The 18368-nt window shown below is 44.1% G+C and overlaps 1 protein-coding gene across 1 annotated transcript in view; it reads right to left on the bottom strand.

Annotated features, from left to right (window-relative positions):
* Positions 1 to 18368, bottom strand: part of SLC15A3 (solute carrier family 15 member 3) — a 23268-nt gene extending 4900 nt beyond the window's left edge. The window contains exons 1-4 of the mRNA XM_043970785.1: positions 17196 to 18368; positions 10511 to 10800; positions 8580 to 8724; positions 651 to 767 (exon numbers count right to left, since the gene is read on the bottom strand). Coding sequence (XP_043826720.1) covers positions 651 to 767; positions 8580 to 8724; positions 10511 to 10800; positions 17196 to 17747 — 1104 coding nt within the window. The 5' untranslated portion in view covers positions 17748 to 18368. The remainder of the gene's footprint in view (positions 1 to 650; positions 768 to 8579; positions 8725 to 10510; positions 10801 to 17195) is intronic.

Genomic DNA, 18368 nt, shown 5'->3' with positions numbered 1-18368 from the left:
GTCTGTGGGTGCTCTGGCATTCTGTGTGCTAAGGTCCCCACCAACACTAATATTCTATGTTCTGAAGTCTCTTTTGACTCTAATATTCCATTTTGGAATCAACTGCCTAGTGCTGATATTCTGGGTTCCGCTATTCCTTCCAGATTGGACATTCCACATTCTAAGGCCCCTCCCAACTCTGACATTCTGGGTTCTAAGGGCCCTCCCAGCTCTGACAGTCCATGTTCTGTTTTTCAAGGTCCCTTCTAGTTTTGACATCTAGCTTCTCAGATTCCTCCTAGCTCTAATTCCTGGGTACCCATAACTCTCCAATTGACCCTGGTCAGTAGGAAGTCCATTCTACAGATGAGGAAATTGATGTGGAGCCAATGGAAGTGGCCAGTCCTAGGTCACACAGCTAATAAGTGTCAGGCTTCATTCTGCTACCCCTCAATCCAGCCCATTTTCCATATCCCCACGGCCACCCACATGCCCACACACTGCCCCTCACGTGGGATTACAGGAATTGACCCAGGCCATTTGCTGACCAGGGCTCACTTCCTGTCTCTCAGAAGCCCAGGGAGCTGGTGATGGGTCAGGGCAAGGCTGTTTCCACTCCTGGTTTTGGGTGTGGGGGTTGGGGAGGGTCAGTTGGAAAGGATCTGTCTCACCCTGTAGTTTCCACTGTCCTGGGAAAGTGTGTCACTGTTGTTGCCATTGTCCGAGTGGGTCTGGAAAATGTGTGGGATTTGGAGGTGCAAGCCTTGTAGGACATAAGTGGACTGCATCTGGGGTAGAGACAGAGACCAGACTGGGAGTCAGCTTCACAGGTTTCCCCAGATTCACAAGAAGTTCTCCAGAATTTTCCTGAATGCTGCCAAGTCCTAGGCAGAATGCTGCTCTGCACCCTCCACCTAGCCCCTCCTTGCCTCAAGTAAATAAGAGACAGAGTTAGTGATGTGTCCGGCATCAGGGAGAAAGCAGGGCTTTCCCAGGGTCCCTTTCCCTGGAATTGAGCTATCCCAACATAGTACCTCCACGTAGTCTGTGTTACTGCCCAGACCTGTGGTTCCACTGGTGCAAGGAACTCCCAATAAGAAAATCTGTCCTGAAACTGAGGTTTTAGAGTGTGACCTGGGACACGTGTCCGGGATCACCTAGCCTCTTTGTGCTGGAGGTGGGACTTGAACCCAGGGCTTCCTGATTCCATGGCCAGCTCTCAACCCAATTGTTGTATCAGGCTAATTCACTAAGCATTTAAGAAGTGTTTGTTGGATTGGATCGAAGTGAGGGGAAAGCCGCTTTAAAAAACAAAGGCATTTATGAAATTCTTACTATGTGCTCTACACTTCATAAGCACTGGGGATAGAAAGGCAAAAGGAACAGTTCTGGATCTCCAAGAGCTTGGATTCTATTACCTCACATCCATGGTATATGAAAATAAAATTTAGGTCCATAAAATTCTTCTATTTACAGGCAAAGGGACGTGGGAACGTCAATGGTAGCAGCTGCAATTCTTTTTTTTTTTTTTTTAGTGAGGCAATTGGGGTTAAGTGACTTGCCCAGGGTCACACAGCTAGTAAGTGTTAAGTGTCCTGAGGCCGGATTTGAACTCAGGTACCCTGACTCCAGGGCTGGTGCTCTTTCCACTGTGTAATTCTTAGTCTAGGGGGCTTTGCAGACACAGCCCTGGTGTGCTTCACTTCTGCTCCCTCTCCTACTCTCATCTAGATGGCCTCACCCTCTGCTTTGCTCCCACCTGCCCCATTCCATGCCACCTCCACTCACTGAGCTTGGAACCAAGATTGAACCAACTGCATTGCTCCTAGAAGGAATGTCAGTCTCCAATCCACTGGCACCACACACCATTCCAGCCTCCTATCTGTGTGTTCTTTCCCAACAAGAATAGAAATTCCTTGAAAGCAGACATTGCCTTTGCTTTTGTATTTGCCTCGAATATAATAAGTACTTATGAAAGGCTTTGTTTAAGACCAAAGCAGAGAGAAGAATGGATTAAAAACCAGAATCCAACAATATGTTGTTTACAAGAAACACACTTGAAGCAGAGAGACACACACAGAGTAAAGGTAAGGCACTAGAGCAGAATCTATTATCCTTCAGCTAAAGTTAAAAAAAAAAAGCAGGGGGGAGCAACTATGATCTCAGACAAGCAAACGAAAAATTAGATCTAATTAAAAGAGATAGGCAGGAAGCATCATTTTGCTAAATGGTACCATAGATAGTGAAAGAATATCAATACTAAACATATATTCACCAAATGGTAAAGCATCCAAAATTCTTCTTTTGGGAGGTGGGGGTGGGGGGAGAAGCAATGAGGGTTAAGTGACTTGCCCAGGGTCATACAGCTAGTAAGTGTCAAGTGTCTGAGGCCGGATTTGATCTCAGGTTCCCCTGAATCCAGGGTCTGTGCTTTATCCACTGTGCCACCAAGCTGCCCTCCTGCACCCAAAATTCTTAAAGGAAATGTTAAATGAATTATAGTTGGGAACAGTAAAACTATACCACTGGAGGGCCTTAAGTTTCCCCTTCTCAGAACTAGACAAAAATCTAACCATAAGATAAATAAGAATAAATAAGAAAGAAGTTAAGGAGATGAATATAATTTTAGAAAAGTTAGATATAATAGACCTCTGGAGAAAATTGAATGGGAATAGAAAGGAGTATATATGAGCAACTAGGTGGCACTATAGTGCACAAAGTGCCTGGCCTGAAGTCAGGAAGACTTTTCTTGAGTTCAAATCTGACCTTCACAAAACCTGACCATGTTATTAGGGCATAAATACCTCTCAACCAAATTCAGAAAAGAAGAAATATTAAATGCATCCTTTTCAGACCACAATGCAATAAATTATATTTAACAAAGAAAGGGCCATGGAAACTTAGATCAAAAATTAATTAGAAACTAAACAATCTAATCCCAAAGAATGAGTGCTTCAAAGAACAAATCATAGAAACAATCAATAATTTCATTAAAGAGAATGACAACAATGAGACAACATAGCAAAATTTATGGGATGCAGACAAAGCAGTACTTAGGAGAAATTTTATATCTCTAAATGCTTACATCAATAAAATAGAGAAAGAGTAGATCAATGAATTGGGTGTGTTCTAGGAAAAGAAAATTAAATCCTCAATTAAACACCAAAATTGAAATCCTAATAGCAAAGAAGAGATTAATAAAATTGAAAGTAAGAAAACCACTGAACTAACAATAAAAGTAGAAGCTGGTTTTATGAAAAATCAATTAAATAAACTTAATTTGATTAAGAAAAGAAAGAAGAAAACCAAAATGAAAAGGGTAAAATCACCACCAATGAAGATGAAATGAAAGCAATGATTGGGAGCTTTTTTGCCCCATTATATGTCGATAAATCTGACAATCTAAGGGAACTGGATGAATATTTACAAAAATATAAATTGCCTATATTAATAGTAGAGTAAATAGAATACTTAAATAATGCTATGTTAGAAAAAGAAATGAAACAAACCATCAATGAACTCCTCAGAAAAGATCCCAGGACCAGATGGATTCACATTGAATTTTACCAAACATTTAAAGAACAATTAATTCTAATACTATGTTAACTCTTTGGGGAAATAGGCAAAGAAAAAAATCCTACTAAATTTCTTTAATACACAAGGTGCTGATTCCTAAACCAGAAAGAGCAAAAACAGAGAAAGAAAACTATAGGATAATTTCCCTAATAAATATTAATGCAAAAATTTTACACAAAATACTAGAAAGGAGATTACAACAATATATGAGAAGAAACACACATTATGACCAAGTGAGATTTGTGCCAGGAATGCAGGGCTGGTTCAATATTAAGAGAACTATCCGCATGATTGATGATATCAAATATGACCATATCAACAGCAACAACAAAAAGCACAATTATCTCACTAGATGCAGAAAAAGCTTTTGACAAAATGCAATGCAGATTCCAATTAAAAACACTAGAAAGAGGGGCGACTAGGTGGCTCAATGGATAAAGCACCGGCCCTGGATTCAGGAGTTTCTGAGTTCAAATCTGGCCTCAGATACTTGACGCTTACTAGCTGTGTGACCCTGGGCAAGCCACTTAACCCCTACTGCCCTGCAAAAACAAAAACAAAAACACTAGAAAGCATAGGAATAAATAGAGCTGTCCTTAAAATGATAAGTACTAGGGTCAGCTGGGTAGTGCAGTGGATAAAGCACCGACCCTGGATTCAGGAGGACCTGAGTTCAGATCCAGTCTCGGACATTTGGCACTTACTAGCTGTGTGACCCTGGGCAAGTCACTTAACCCCCATTGTCCCACCCCACCCCCCCAAAAAATGAAAAGTAGTATCTATTTGAAACCATCAGCAAACATTATCAGTAATGGGGATAAGCTAGAAGCCTTCCCAATAAGATTAGGGATGAAGCAATGATGCCCATTATCACCATTATTATTCAATATTGTTCAGAAATAATATCTATAGCAATGAGAAGAAAAAGAAATGGAAGAAATTAGAATAGGCAATGAGGAAACAAAACTATCATTCTTTGCAGATGATATGATATTATAGAATCAACTAAAAACTAGCTGAAATAATCAACAACTGCAGGAAAGTTGCCGAATACAAAATAAACCCACATAAATCATCAGCCTAGCCCCCTTGTGGGGTAGGGGCACAGTGCCCCCACAATCTGGAAAATCAGTGTGAAAAATTTTGGGTCCCTGTTCATATTGGAGAAGAAGTCTGAATTTTTTTATTTTTCTTTCCTGGGGTATTTATAGTACCTTATTGGAAAATTTGGGCTGATATTATATAATATTATACATGCATTTTATGCATTTCTGATGCATAAAACAAAGTCCAGCAGTAAGAGATAGAAAGAGAAATTCCATTTAAAATAACTGTAGACAACATAAATTACTAGTGAGTCTACCTGCAAAGACAGACTCAGGAACTATATGAACAAAATTACAAAACACTCCTCACACCAATTACGTCAGATCTAAACAATTGGAGAAATATTAATTGCTCATGGGTAGGCTGATCCATAAAAAATGACAATTCTACCTAAATTAATTTACTTATTCCATACCATACCAACCAAAAATAATTTTACTGAGCTAGAAAAAATAATAACAAAATTCATCTGGAAGAACAAAAAGTTAGTATCAAGGGAATAAATGGCAAAAAATGTGAAGGAAGGTGGCCTAGCTGTATCAGATCTCAAACTATTTTACAAAGCTGTAATCATCAAAATGATTTGGCACTGGATAAAAAATCTAGTGGTGGATCAATGGAATAGATTAGGTACACAATACATAGTCATAAATGACCATAGTAATCTAGTGTTTGACAAACCCAAAGATCCAAGATTTGGGGATAAGAAATCACTATTTAAGAAAAATTGCTGGGAAAACTGGAAAGCAGTTTGGCAGAAACTATATATAGACCAACATTTCACAGAGTATACCAAGATATGGTCAAAATGGGTACATGATTTAGACACAAAGGATGATATCATAAGCAAATGAGGGGAGCATGGAATATTTTAACTATCTGATTTATGTATGATCAAACAAAAGATAGAGAACATCATGGGATATAAAATAGATCATTTTGATTACCTCAAATTAAAAAGGTTTTGCACAAACAAAATTAGAAGGAAGGCAGGAAATTGGGGACATTTTTTAACATCATGTTTTTTCTGATAAAAGCCTCATTTAGGGGAAATCCACTGGACAACCCCTAGGATGGCAGATTTGCTGCCCTGTTATCTCAATTAAAAATGCTTTATTCCCCCCCCCAAAAAAGGCCTCATTCCTCAAATATATAGAGACCTGAGCCACATTTATAAGAATGTCATTCTCTGATTCATAAATGGTCAAAGAATACAAAGGCAGTTTTCAGAAGTAGAAATCAAAGTTATTTATAGTCATATAAAAAACTTCTCTAAATCCCTACTGATTAGAGAAATGCAAATTAAAATAACCATGAGGTACCACCTCAAACCCATCAGATTGACTAATATGACAGAAAAGAAAAATGACAAATGTTGGAAGGGATGTAAAAAAAATAGGGATGCTAGTGCACTTATTGGTGTTATAAACTGATCCAGCCATTCTGGAGAGCAATTTGGAACTATGCCCAAAGGGCTATAAAACTGTGTGTATCCTTTGACCCAGCAATACCAGTCAGTACTAGGTCTGTACCCCAAAGAGATCGAAGAAAAAGGAAAAGGACCGATATGTACAAAAATATTTATTGCAGATCTTTTTGTGGTAGCAAAGAATTGCAAATTGAGGGATATCCATCAATTAGGTAATGGCTTAACAAGTTGTGGCATAAAATTGTGATGGGATAATATTGTGCTATAAGAAATTATAAGTAGGATGGTTTTAGAAAAACCTGGGAAGACTTGCATGAACTGATACAAGTGAAGTGAGCAGAACCAGGAGAACACTGTATATACAGTAACAGCAACATTGTACGATGATCAACTATGAATGACTTAGCTATTCTCAGCAATACAATGATCTAAGACAATTCAGAAGTTCTTATGATGAAAAATGCTATCCATCTCCAGAGAAAGAACTGATGGAGTCTAAATGCAGATTGAAATAGACTTTTAAACTTTATTATTCTTGTTTATTTGTTTTTGGGTTTTGGTCTGTTTTTTTCTTTTCAAGCCTGCCTAATATGGAGAGCTTTGCATGACTACACATATATAATCTATATCAAATTGCTTGACTTCTCAAGGAATTGGGGGGCGGGGAGGGAGAAAATTTGGAACTAAATATTTTTTAAAATTAATGTTAAAAATTTTGTTCAGTCACATCTGACTTTGTCATTCCATTTGGGGACTTTTTTCATGTCAGAAATACTGGAGTGCTTTGCCATTTCCTTCTCCAGCCCATTTGACAGATGAAGAAACTGAGGCAAATAGGGTTAAGCGTCTTGCTCTTTTTCATCCATCCATTCATTCACTCATTCAATGCTCTTTCTTCCAGTCAGCCAGTTCACAAGAACTTGTTAAGCTTTTATTTGTCAGGCACTCTGATAAGCCTGGTGGCACAGTGGATAGAGCACTGGGTCTGGAATCAGGAAGACCTAAGTTGAAATCTGTTCTCTGACATTTCCTAACTGTGTGACGTTGGGCAAGTAGCTTCACTTCTGTTTGTTTCAGTTTATAAGATGATAACTGTAAAGTGCTTAGCACAGTGCCCCACCCATAGTCAGCACTGTGTAAATGTTAGCTCATATTACTAAGCTCTCATACCTATTCGTTGGGGGAAAAATAGCATTTACAAACAGTTTAACATGTATTATCTCCTTCAATCCTCACAACAACCCTGGGAGGTAGGTGCCATTATTACACCCATTTTACAGATGTGGAAACTGAAGATTAGAAAGTGAGGTCATGTTCCCAGTGTCACCTAGCCAGGAAGGAGCCACGGCAGGGTTCAAACACAGGCCTTTCTGACTCCAAGTCCAGGGCTCTATCCACTGTGATGTCTAACTGCCCAAGCAGCAAAGTACTTTTTTTGAGGAGGGGTGTCCCCTCTTTGCCAAGGGACTGTGGAGCAGAAAGAGCCCTGTCAGAGAAGTCTGGGGTCCTGAGTCTCTTTCTAGTTCTGCCTCCAACTTATTTCATGACTTTACCTCAGTTTCCTTATCTGTGAAGTGAACTGGAGAATGTCTCTGGGTCTTTGTCTCCTAATCTCAGGGATTTGTATGGTGCAGCAAGGGAACTTAAGAGATCACCAGCCTAACCCTTTGTTTCATAGAGGAGAAACCTAAGGGAGAGAGAAGTCTGCAGTGGAGGGTCACGGGGATGGATGCTTCATCCTATGTCATTTATCATATTTATCCATGCCTTGGATGAAGGCAATGAGGGCATGGCCATTAAATTGGCAGATGGCTCAAAGCTGGAAGGAACAGTTTATACACCAAATGACAAAATGTATATCCAAAGAGATCTTGACAAGCTAGGCGACTAGGCTTTATCAAATATGACACCGTTTTATAGGAATAAATGTAAAGTTTCACACTTGTTCAAAACATCAACTTTACAGGTACAAGGTCAAGAATGTACGGCTAGACAATAGCTCCTGTAAAAAAGATTTGGGGGTTTTGGTGGACCACAAGCTCAAAATGAGTCAGCAGCCAAAACCAGAAATAACAACAACAACTCCCAATCATGGGACCATTTTAAGGATTAAACAAGAGCCTAAAGATGAAAGTGTTTTGTTGGCATATAGTGACTCATGAGCAGTAAGGATTTGCTGGTCACCATCTGTCTGGCATCTTCCATTCCTACCCTGCACATATCCCTGGACAACGTCTTGAAAGCTAAAAGGAGAGATGTGAGGCTGAACTCTCCAGCAGAGGAGGAAGAGGAGGAGGAGCAGGAGGAGAGGAGGAGGGACAGCTAGGTGGTGCAGTGGATAAAGCACTGGCCCTGGATTCAGGAGGACCTGAGTTCAGATCCAACCTCAGACACTTGACACGTACTAGCTGTGTGACCCTGGGCAAATCACTTAACCCTTATTGTCCTCCCCCAAAAAAAAGAAAAGAAGAGGAGGAGGGACACTCACCTGGAAATACACCATCCAATAAGGCACTAGTGACAACATCACTGGCAGGATCCTCACCAGCACCCGGAAGTTGGTGACGTCTTCACGGTGAGAATGACTTGATGGTGACCACCTGGCAGGCAGGCCATCTGCATCTTGTGAGGCTCTATGAGGTGAGAAGGATTCAGACACCAGCCAATGTAGTTATCATCTGAATCTTCATCATCCCCACCCCTACCCTCATCCTCATCATTCATTCATTCATCCATCCATCCATCCATCCATCCATCCATCCATTCATTCATTCATTTATTCATTCAACAAATATTTATAAAATGTCTACAATGTAACAGGCACTGTGCTAAGTGTGAAGGATTCAGACAAAAATAAAACAGTTGCTACTCTCAAGGAACTTACAGTCTTTTGGAGGAACTTCATAGGGGCACACATAAGCAAATACAAAGTACATATACTTTTATGGATGGGGTACTAATAACTGAGGGCATCAGAATAAGTCTTGTGCAAGAGCTGGCACTAGAACTGAGCTTTGAAGGGATCTGGGAATTGTAAGAGGCAGAGGTCAAGAGAGATTGCATTCTAGGCATAGGAGACAGTTCACACAAAGGTGTGGAGGTAGGAGATGAAATTTAATGAACCATCACCGTCATCCTAGTTTTGAGCTCCATTCCCATATGGATGTTTCTTCCTTCATGTCCAACTGGTACCTCAAATTCTACTTTTCCAAAACAGAATTCAGATCTTTGCCCCCAAATCCACCTGCCACACACCCCTTCCTGAAGTTTCCTATTTCTGTCGAGGGTATCACCATCTTTCAGTCTTCCAGGTTCACAAGTCCAACCATCTTCAATTCACTCTCACCCCACACATCCAATCGGTCAGCAAATTCTGGGAGTTCTGCCTTCACAAACACCTCCCTACTCTAGTCACGTAAGCACTGCCCTTGTGCATACCCTCACTATCTCTCACCTGGCTATTGAAATGGCCTATTTACTGGTCTCCCTGCCTCAAGCCTTTCCCCTTTCAATCTATCTTCCCTGCACAACCATCAAAGTAATTTTCCCAAGAATAGGTCTTCCCTGGCCAATAAAATCTGTTGTCACTAGTAGTATCAGGGACAAATTCTTCTTTAAAACCCTTTACAACTTGCCTCCAACCCATTGTTCTAGATCTACTACAGATTGCTCTCTGACTATAAAGCTGGCTTTCCCTCTGCTCTTCACACGAGTCCCCATCTTAGGTCTCTGTACCCATTCCCCATGCTTAGAATGCACTCCTTCATTACCTTTGCCTTGAAGAAGTCTCAGTTTCCCTGAAAACTGCTCAATCGCCCCCTTTTACATACATGACGCTTTTCCTGATTCCTGCCTCCATCTGCTAGGGCCCACCCATATCAATTTAAATTGATTGGGTGTCTATTTTTGTATACTTATATATGTCTAATGGTTCCACCAGCCGCACAGGGACTCTGGATTGGTCCATGTTTCAGGGATATATTTCGTTAGATAAGATCTGGAACATTCCACTCCACATCTCCAAGGAAGATTATGAATGATGAATGCATTGTTTTTGTCAGTAGACTATTTAGGCAACCCTTGAGGGCAGAGACTGTTAAACTTTTTGTTTTTGTATTTCCAGAGCCTGGCACATAGTAAGTGTTTAATAAATGCTTGTCAGTTGATTGGTTGATTCTCATCCTGGTATGTTGCTTAACCTCTCTGGGCCTCAGTTTCCCCCTGTGTAAAATAAAGAGTTTGGAATGTCTGGTCTCAGAAGTACCTTCCAGTTGTCTACCTATACTCCCTGGGCCTCGATTTCCATGTGAGCGGGCCAAGTGAAGGGAGCTGCACTAGATGGTCTCAGAGCTCCCTTTCAGCTATAATCGTGTGGTCCTCGCCATCCCCACCATCATTGCTGGCAGAATGATCACTTACCTGACTAAACAGCGGCTGCACCACCCAGGACAGCATCTTTGGAAGGCAAGCTTCAGCATAGAGGACACTTGGCTACCAGTGGGGGGCTTGGTGATGAAAGTAGGGGTTGCACAGATGAAGACAAGCAGGGCGAGGCCAACACATGCCACGGGAATAATGTAGCCCACCAGGAAACTGATATTCTGCTGGATGAAGGCTACCACGACCAGGGACAGAACTGCACCCAGGTTGATGCTCCAATAAAACCAGTTGAAAAAGCGCCGGGTAGCATCTCTGCCAAGATCCATCACCTACCAGGGAGTGAGGGAGGCAGGCATGAGGGGTGGGAACTCATGGAGTGTGAAGTCCCCATCTCCAGTTCCCAGGGCATAGTGCCCTGCTTCACACCACCCTTCCAACCTGTGTTCCTAGTGCCACTGAGGCAGCATGACTATCCAAGTATTTATGTAGCATATCCACATCTGATACCTGGAGTTGGGAAGACCTGAGTTCAAACCCTACCTCTGACATTGGCCATGCTCCATGGGCAAATCATTTAATCTCTATGGGCCTCCTTCCTCATTTGCAAACCCAGACTAAGAATCCCTGCAGGATCAACCTCATGGGGTTGTGAATGTCCAAGGAGATCACATGAGTGAGCTTCTACTTAAATGTCAGCTATTACCATAGCTAACACTGTGATAGCTCCCTATAGATATTATTCTCACAACCACCCTAGGAGGTAGGTCCTGTGATTACTCCCATTTTACAAATGAGGGAACAGAAGCTGAGAGAGGTTAAGTAACTTCTTCAGTGTCACACAGCTAGTATGTGTCTGAGTCAGGATTCAAACTCAGGTCTTCCTGCCTCTAGGTCAGGTACTCTACCCACTGTGTCACCTGTTATCTTAACAAAACTGCACGTAGGAAACCTGGAAAGACTTACATGAATTGATACTGAGTGAAATGAGCAAAACCAAGAGAACATTGTACACAGTATCAACAACACTGTGTGATGATCAACTGTGATAGACTTAGTTCTTCTCAGAAGTGCAATGATCCAAGACAACTCCAATGGACTCATGGCGGAAAATGCTCTCCACGTCCAGAAAAAGAACTATGGAGTCTGAATGATGATTGAAGCAGACTATTTTCACTTTTGTCATTGCTTTGTTGTTGTTGTTTATTCCTTCTTGTGTTTTTCCCCTTTTGTTCTGATTCTTCTCTTACAACATGACTAATGTGGAGATGTGTTTAACATGATTGTCACGTATAACTTATATTAGATTGTTTGCTGGCTTTGGGAGGGGGAGGGAAGGAGAAAAATTTGGAACTCAAAAGATATCTTTACATGTAATTGGAAAAAAATACATGTAGGGAGGGACCTTCTCGTGGCAGAGAGAAGAGCATGGGTCACATTACTTGGTTTGTTTCTGACCAGCTTCCTCTTTTGAGTATGTTATTGTGTTCAGCTGTTAATGCCAACCATTTTACCATCTTTTTACTGCCTCACCCTGTCAGACTCTTGGCAGGCTTCCTCCATTAAGGATATGAGTCCTTTTGCTCCCTGAGACTAGATTATTGGGACCCTGCTGCGGCTGTGAGTCCATATGCTTAGCGCATGGATCTACAGCAACCCAGTGAAAGCATCCTTATTATCCCCATTTAACAGATGAGGAAAACTGAGATCCAGAAAGGAAATGACTTTCCCGGAGTCACAAGTTGATCACTGTTAGAGCTAGGACCAGACCCCAGGGCTCCTGACCTCAAGTGTTGAGCTGTTTCCTCTAAAACACATTCTTGGGATATCTGGGCCATCAAGTCTGCCCACAAGGGAAGCACAGACACAAGGGGAAGTGTTGGTTTTGAAATCCCCGCCACCTGCATCCAAATTCTTCCTCTGACACTTGTCTGTGTAACTTTGGTCACAGTGCATCACTAGCCTTGCTTCATTTAGCTCCCCTGTAAAACTGGTCTCTGTACTTTCTAACCAGAGGGTGGTTGGGAGAAGAGCACTGTATGAACGTTGCGGGGATGCCCAGGGGTGCCCCTGATCAGCTGGGTAGCTGTGCCTCCTGTGGAGGTGGCGGGGAGGGAGTAAGCTCAGGTTCCATGGGGAAGAACAGAGGGTCTGTCTCAACAGAAAAGCACTCGGGCTTTGGGGTCCTTGGTTGTCCCCCATGACCAGAGCTATGTTGAAGATGATTGGAAGTGAGCCAGCACAAGTCACCCCTGCAGTAGGCTAGAAGAAGAGGAGCTGCTTCTGTTCTGGATAGATTCTCAGAAGTTTGGTGGCGAGAGCTGATGGCAACCTGTAGCTTGGCTATTTGGCGATGGATCATCAACATAGACTTGGCTGGGTGAACCCCAGACCAGTTCACTCTCACTCCACAAACATTCTAACTCCATCAAAACGGGACTTATCATCCTTCCAACCACTGACCATTGTCTGACTTCCTCAAATTTCACCCATTTGCAAAACTTGCTCCATGCCTCCCTGGGTTGTGATTAGGGAAAAGCTTTGTAAGAATTAAACAACTCTAGAAATACTATTATTAACATTAGTATTTGCATTAATACCCAAGCAAGTCCTTTCCTTTCCGGGGCCCCATCTGCACAAGGATAGGTTTGGCTCAGATAATCTTCAAGGTCCCTCCCAGCTCCAATTCCCAAAGTCCCCCTCTCCTTTTCCCCACTGGCTCTTGAGGTGGTCTCTGGTAGAACTTTTTTTCTTTTTTTTCTGATAGAACTTTTATGCCAATACCTGCTACCATTGGTTCCAGATTCATAACTCCTTGAAGATTTGGTTAAATCCTTGGGCTTCGTTTAGACTCCCCTAGGACATCCAGCACTAGACTGCTGGTTGGACCCGTCAAGAGAGAATCTAGGGGCGGCTAGGTGGCGCAGTGGATAGAGCACCGGCCCTGGAGTCAGGAGTACCTGAGTTCAAATCCAGCCTCAGACACTTAACACTTACTAGCTGTGTGACCCTGGGCAAGTCACTTAACCCCAATTGCCTCACTAAAAAAAAAAAGAGAGAGAGAGAGAGGGAATCTAGCTGATAGCTCTGAATGACTTCAGTTCTAGACACTATTTTCAGAAAGACAGAAAAGAGCTTTGGGACCTGCTGAAGAAGGTTGCCAGGAATGGCACAAGGTCCATAAGGACCTATTAAGATCGGAGAAGGAACCAAAGATATTTAGTCCAGAGAACAGAAGACTTGGAAGGGATGTGCTTGCTGTCTTTGAGCATCTGAAGGACTGTCCTTTGGAAGATCAGCTTTGTTCTGTTTGGCACCAGAAGACAGAACTAAGAGTAATGGGGGAGGAGTGTGAAAAGAGGCAGATTTAGGCTGGATGTCAGGAGGAACTTCCTGACCCCAGAGCCATCCCAGAGTGCACTGGGTTGCCTTGGGAGGTGGTGGAGCTCATCAAGTGAATGTGTCACAGAAGGGTTGCTTGGTCAGGCACAGATTGGGTTAGATGACCTCTGAGGTCCCCCTAAACTTCAGGATTCTATAATTCTGAGAACTTAACAAAGCAGGGATGGGGCAGGCCCTGGGGGTGAGGGAGCAGATGCCCTCTGAAGGACAGGGAGGGCTATGGGAAGAGATGCATGATACAAATATTGTGCATATACTATGCCAATGTAATGAGGATAAACAGGGGTCCCCCATCTGCTCTGGTTAGAGCACACCCCAATGGAGTATTTGTGGAGCTGAGCCGGGCTCCCCTGCCAATCTCCACTGATGCATGTGGCATAGCATTGAAGAACATGTGCTTTGGGATGACTAAACAGCCCTCTTTTGGGTCCCTTAGTCCTGTGACAGCAGCAAGGGTTGAGCATTGAGCTACCCACTCAGAATATTTTAAAGGGAGATACAATTTCTGCTCTCATTCTTGTTCTTTTGCCAAGAAAGAAGCGCTCTCTCTCTCTCTCTCTCTCTCTCTCTCTCTCTCTCTCTCTCTCTCTCCCCTCTGTTTCTGTCTCCCTCCATCCCTCCTTTCATTCCTATCTCTCCTATAACTCCCTCTCTTTCCCTCTCCCTCCGTCCTTCCTCTCTCAGCACTCTCTCTCCCCATTTTTATGTCACTAGACTGTTTGTGGAGTGGGAGTGAACCGGAAAGGAGTGCCTGAGGCAACTGCTTCCCAAAGGCAGCCAAAGCATGTACTTGGCAGCCTTTGGGAGTTAGGTGAGCCTGCGTGGAGGCTTAGAGGCCCTGGCCTCTTTCACTTTGTGTTTCTTTCCCTACACACAGGTGACCAAACAGTGATCCTGAGATGGATGTCACCAGCCTGGGAGGCAACTTCTAGGGTTCAAGGAGCACCCAGGTCCCTCATTCAGTGCTGGACACACTGGGGCAGATGCTCCCTGTATCTACTACAATGTTTTTAGAGGAAAAGATGGTCATCAGTAGTCCTGGCCTGCCTTGCTATAAGACATGGACCTTGAAGGACTTGTGCAGTAACAATGAGATGAGATGAAGGTGAAATGCCGATTCACCAGTCCGCTTAAATGTTCTGTGCTTTCATATTTTAATCATGAACCTTCCAGAAAAGTAGAGGTTACTGTATCTTGTTTTGCTGAATCATGGTTTGAGGCATCTAGGTGGCACGGTAGATAGAGCACTGGACCTGAAATCAGGAAGATCTGAATTCAAATTTGCCTGAAGCCACTTACTAGCTGTGTGTCATTTAACTTGTCTTCCTCCGTTTCCTCAATGATAAAATGGGGATGTTAATAGTACCTACCTCACAGGGTTGTTGGGAGGCTCAAATGAGATGGTATTTATAAAGTGCTAACCATAATGGCTGGCATACAGCAGTTGCTATTTAATTGCTTATTCTTTCCCCCACCCCCTTTTAAGTCTTGGTCTATGTGTCCTTATGAATCTTCTGGGGCAGAAGCTAACGAGTCAGAGACTTCAAGAAAGAAGCAGATCTCTCTCTTTAGAGGTCACGCTCCGCCAGGGCTGAACTGAGTTTGAATGAACCCAAAGTAAGGGGACCTATAGTGAGAGGGGGCTAGTCTCCCGGTTCTCGCCTTCCCCACCTTCCAAGAATAGAGCACACCAACGATTATTCAAATCCAAAGCCTGCGCCATATTTGCACCAGGTCTTCTGGCATGTTGGTCTCCTCTCTAAAATCCCTGTGCTGTTAGATATGTGTCCCTGATATTCCTAAACGAGGTTCAGCGGGGTGAGCGCCCTGGCCCTTTCCTCCCATCCTGTTCTCATTTTAGAGATACAAGTTGTTATTATCTAGTATATCATAGCCAAGTGGCTCAGAGAGAGGGAGTGACTCGCCCAGAGCTACACGGTAGGGTACGAGAGGGTCTGGCTGCTGGGGAAATCTTAACGGTTTTCCCCGCCTGCTCCTAACCAAATGGGAGAACTCTGGGAGTGCTGAGTGCTCTGGGTTGGAAAGCCAAGGCTTCCTTCAATACCTCCTCCTTCCCTCCCACCTTGGGCTGTGCTTCAGGAGTCTGACAAGGTGATTCTCACCACACTGACCTCGGATACAGCTCATCTCTGAGCATGGTTATGATGTCTCTGTGTGTGTATGTCTCTCTCTCTCTGTGTCTCTCTCTCATCTCTCTCTGTGTCTCTGTCTCTATCACACACATACACATGCACTTAGGAACTAGTAGACTGTAAGACTGGGGAGGGTCCTTGGAGATGGCGGGGCAGGATTGCCTCAAAACCCAAAATACTAGAGCTGGAAGGACCTTAGCATGGAGGTTGTCTGAACAGGGAGGACCTTAGAACACAGAAGAAAAAGATGAGAGGCAGCTGATAGGAAGGACTCCAAGCTCACTTGGTATCAATGGGTCAAGCAACATGCCTTCAGAGGATCCCAGACCCTCTGAGCTAGAAGGGACCTCTGAGACTAATACAACTTGTGTCTGAACAAACATCTCTTCTAAACAAATCCAGCAAATGGGCGTATTCTGTCGGACTGAAAATCCCCAGTGAGGGTAAGGGGAGTCTGCTGGCCCTAAGTAGCCTCTTTCCATGTTTGGACAACCCAGTGACTGAGGAATTTCCTTTTGACCTCAAGCTCAAGTTCATCTTGCTGCCACTTCCCCTTGGGGAACCCAACAGTTAAGTCTCATTCCTCTCTGCAGGCCAGCCCTCTGAGCACTTGAAGTCAATTCTCCTCAATCTGCTCTTCTTCTAGTTAAACATCTTCAGTTCTTTCAGCTGACACTCATTTAGCCAGAATTTGGGATGCTTCATTGTAGTGGCTGACCACCTTTGGACATTCTCCCATTTAGTGACCACTCTGAAGCCCCACAAAGATGTCCCAGAGAAGACAAATCACTTTTTTCAGTGTGCACCATTTCCTGTTTCTCTTTGGACCCCAAAGACACAGGTCGGTTGGGGACTGATATCACCTTGACATGGCTAATTCAGCCTTTCAACAGGTATCTCTCACCCCCTCCTCCCACTCCACAGGGTGGTCTAAGCATCTCTAGCCCCAGAGGCTCTTGACATCACTAAGACCTAGCCCCTAACCACCGTAGTCTTGGTCTTTCCCACAGTGTGGGCCAAACTCCACTTATTGTGCCAGGTCACTGGGCCCAGGGGCTTTGGGTGATCAGGGGACTGCCGCTCTAAGTAAATGGAATCCATGGACTAAATGATTGGTCCCCTGCTTCAGGACCCTCTCCTCCCCCAACAAGGACCTTGTACATTCAACTCACCTGGTCAGCACCAAAAGATGTGAGGTTGGCCTTGAATGAACTGATGCCCAAGGCCAGCAGAAGAAGGCCTCCATACATGGTTGGGGCGCAGTAGGGGTTGTGGGACTCCAAGCAGCCCTTGTCAGAGCAAGAGGGCTGGATGATGTAGAGGGGCATCTCCCCACAGAAGGAATTCCGGCCATCAGGGAAGGCGGTGATGGGCAACAAACAGGAGGCGACCAGATAAATGAGGAGGCTAGTGATGATGGTGGTGTACCGGCCCAGGTAGACGTCTGCCAGCCACCCCCCGATGGGCGACAGGAGGTAGGAAGCCCCCAGAAAGACCAAGGCGGCCCGAGACGCCTCCTCACCGTCCCAGTTGAGGTTTTTACTGTTGAGGTAGAGGACCAGGTTGGAAGAGATGCCAAAGAAGGCAGCTCGTTCTAGCATCTCAACCAGGAGCACAGCAGCACACGCAGCTCGACGGCGGCCTCCCTGGACCACTGGGCCATGGCTCCTCTGGGTGGGGCCCAGAAGGGGCCTCTTCTCCCCAGGCATTCCATCCCCATCCATGGCTCTCGGTGGCACAGCCCGCCTTCAGCCCTTCCCTCCCACTGATTCTTTCTAGTCTTCCATCTTCCTACCTCCCTCTCCAGCTCTTCTCTACCTCACCTTAAAGCTTTTCTCTCTTCCCTTCCTTCCCCTCTTATCTTCTCCCTCTCCCCTCTTCCTCCCACTCTCTTTCCTCCTCCTTCCCTGCTCCTCTCCTCTCTTCAGCCTCTTCTCTGCTTCCTCTCTTCTCCCACTCTTCCTGTTGGTCCCCTGTTCTCCTAGGCTCTCCTTTTCCGTTGTGATTCTCTGACCCAAATACTCACCCACCCACCTACCTCTGATCTGTCTGTCCTTCTCCAGGGCTTTCTCTCTGCTCTGGGCCCAACCCCACCCACTCGGTCTGTCTTGCCTCCCTCTCTGTCACCTATTCCTTTTCCTCATCCCTCCAGGCCTGTCTAGATCCCCCCGGGCTCCGTCCCTGGGCTCTCCCTTGAGCACTATCTCTGTGACCCTCTGGACTCTCTCTGATTCTCTCCCTCTCTCCCTGTGTGTGTGTTTTCCTCACTTCCTCTTTCTCTCCCAGACTAATATCATCACATGGTGTTCTCTTACGCGAAATGAAAGTCAGAGACCAGCAGTGCT

The sequence above is a fragment of the Dromiciops gliroides genome, chromosome 6 (assembly GCF_019393635.1).
Source record: "Dromiciops gliroides isolate mDroGli1 chromosome 6, mDroGli1.pri, whole genome shotgun sequence".
In the NCBI taxonomy this organism is placed as follows: Eukaryota; Metazoa; Chordata; class Mammalia; order Microbiotheria; family Microbiotheriidae; genus Dromiciops; species Dromiciops gliroides.
Note: the sequence above shows the minus strand (reverse complement) of the source record. Positions and strands in the feature narration are given on the sequence as shown.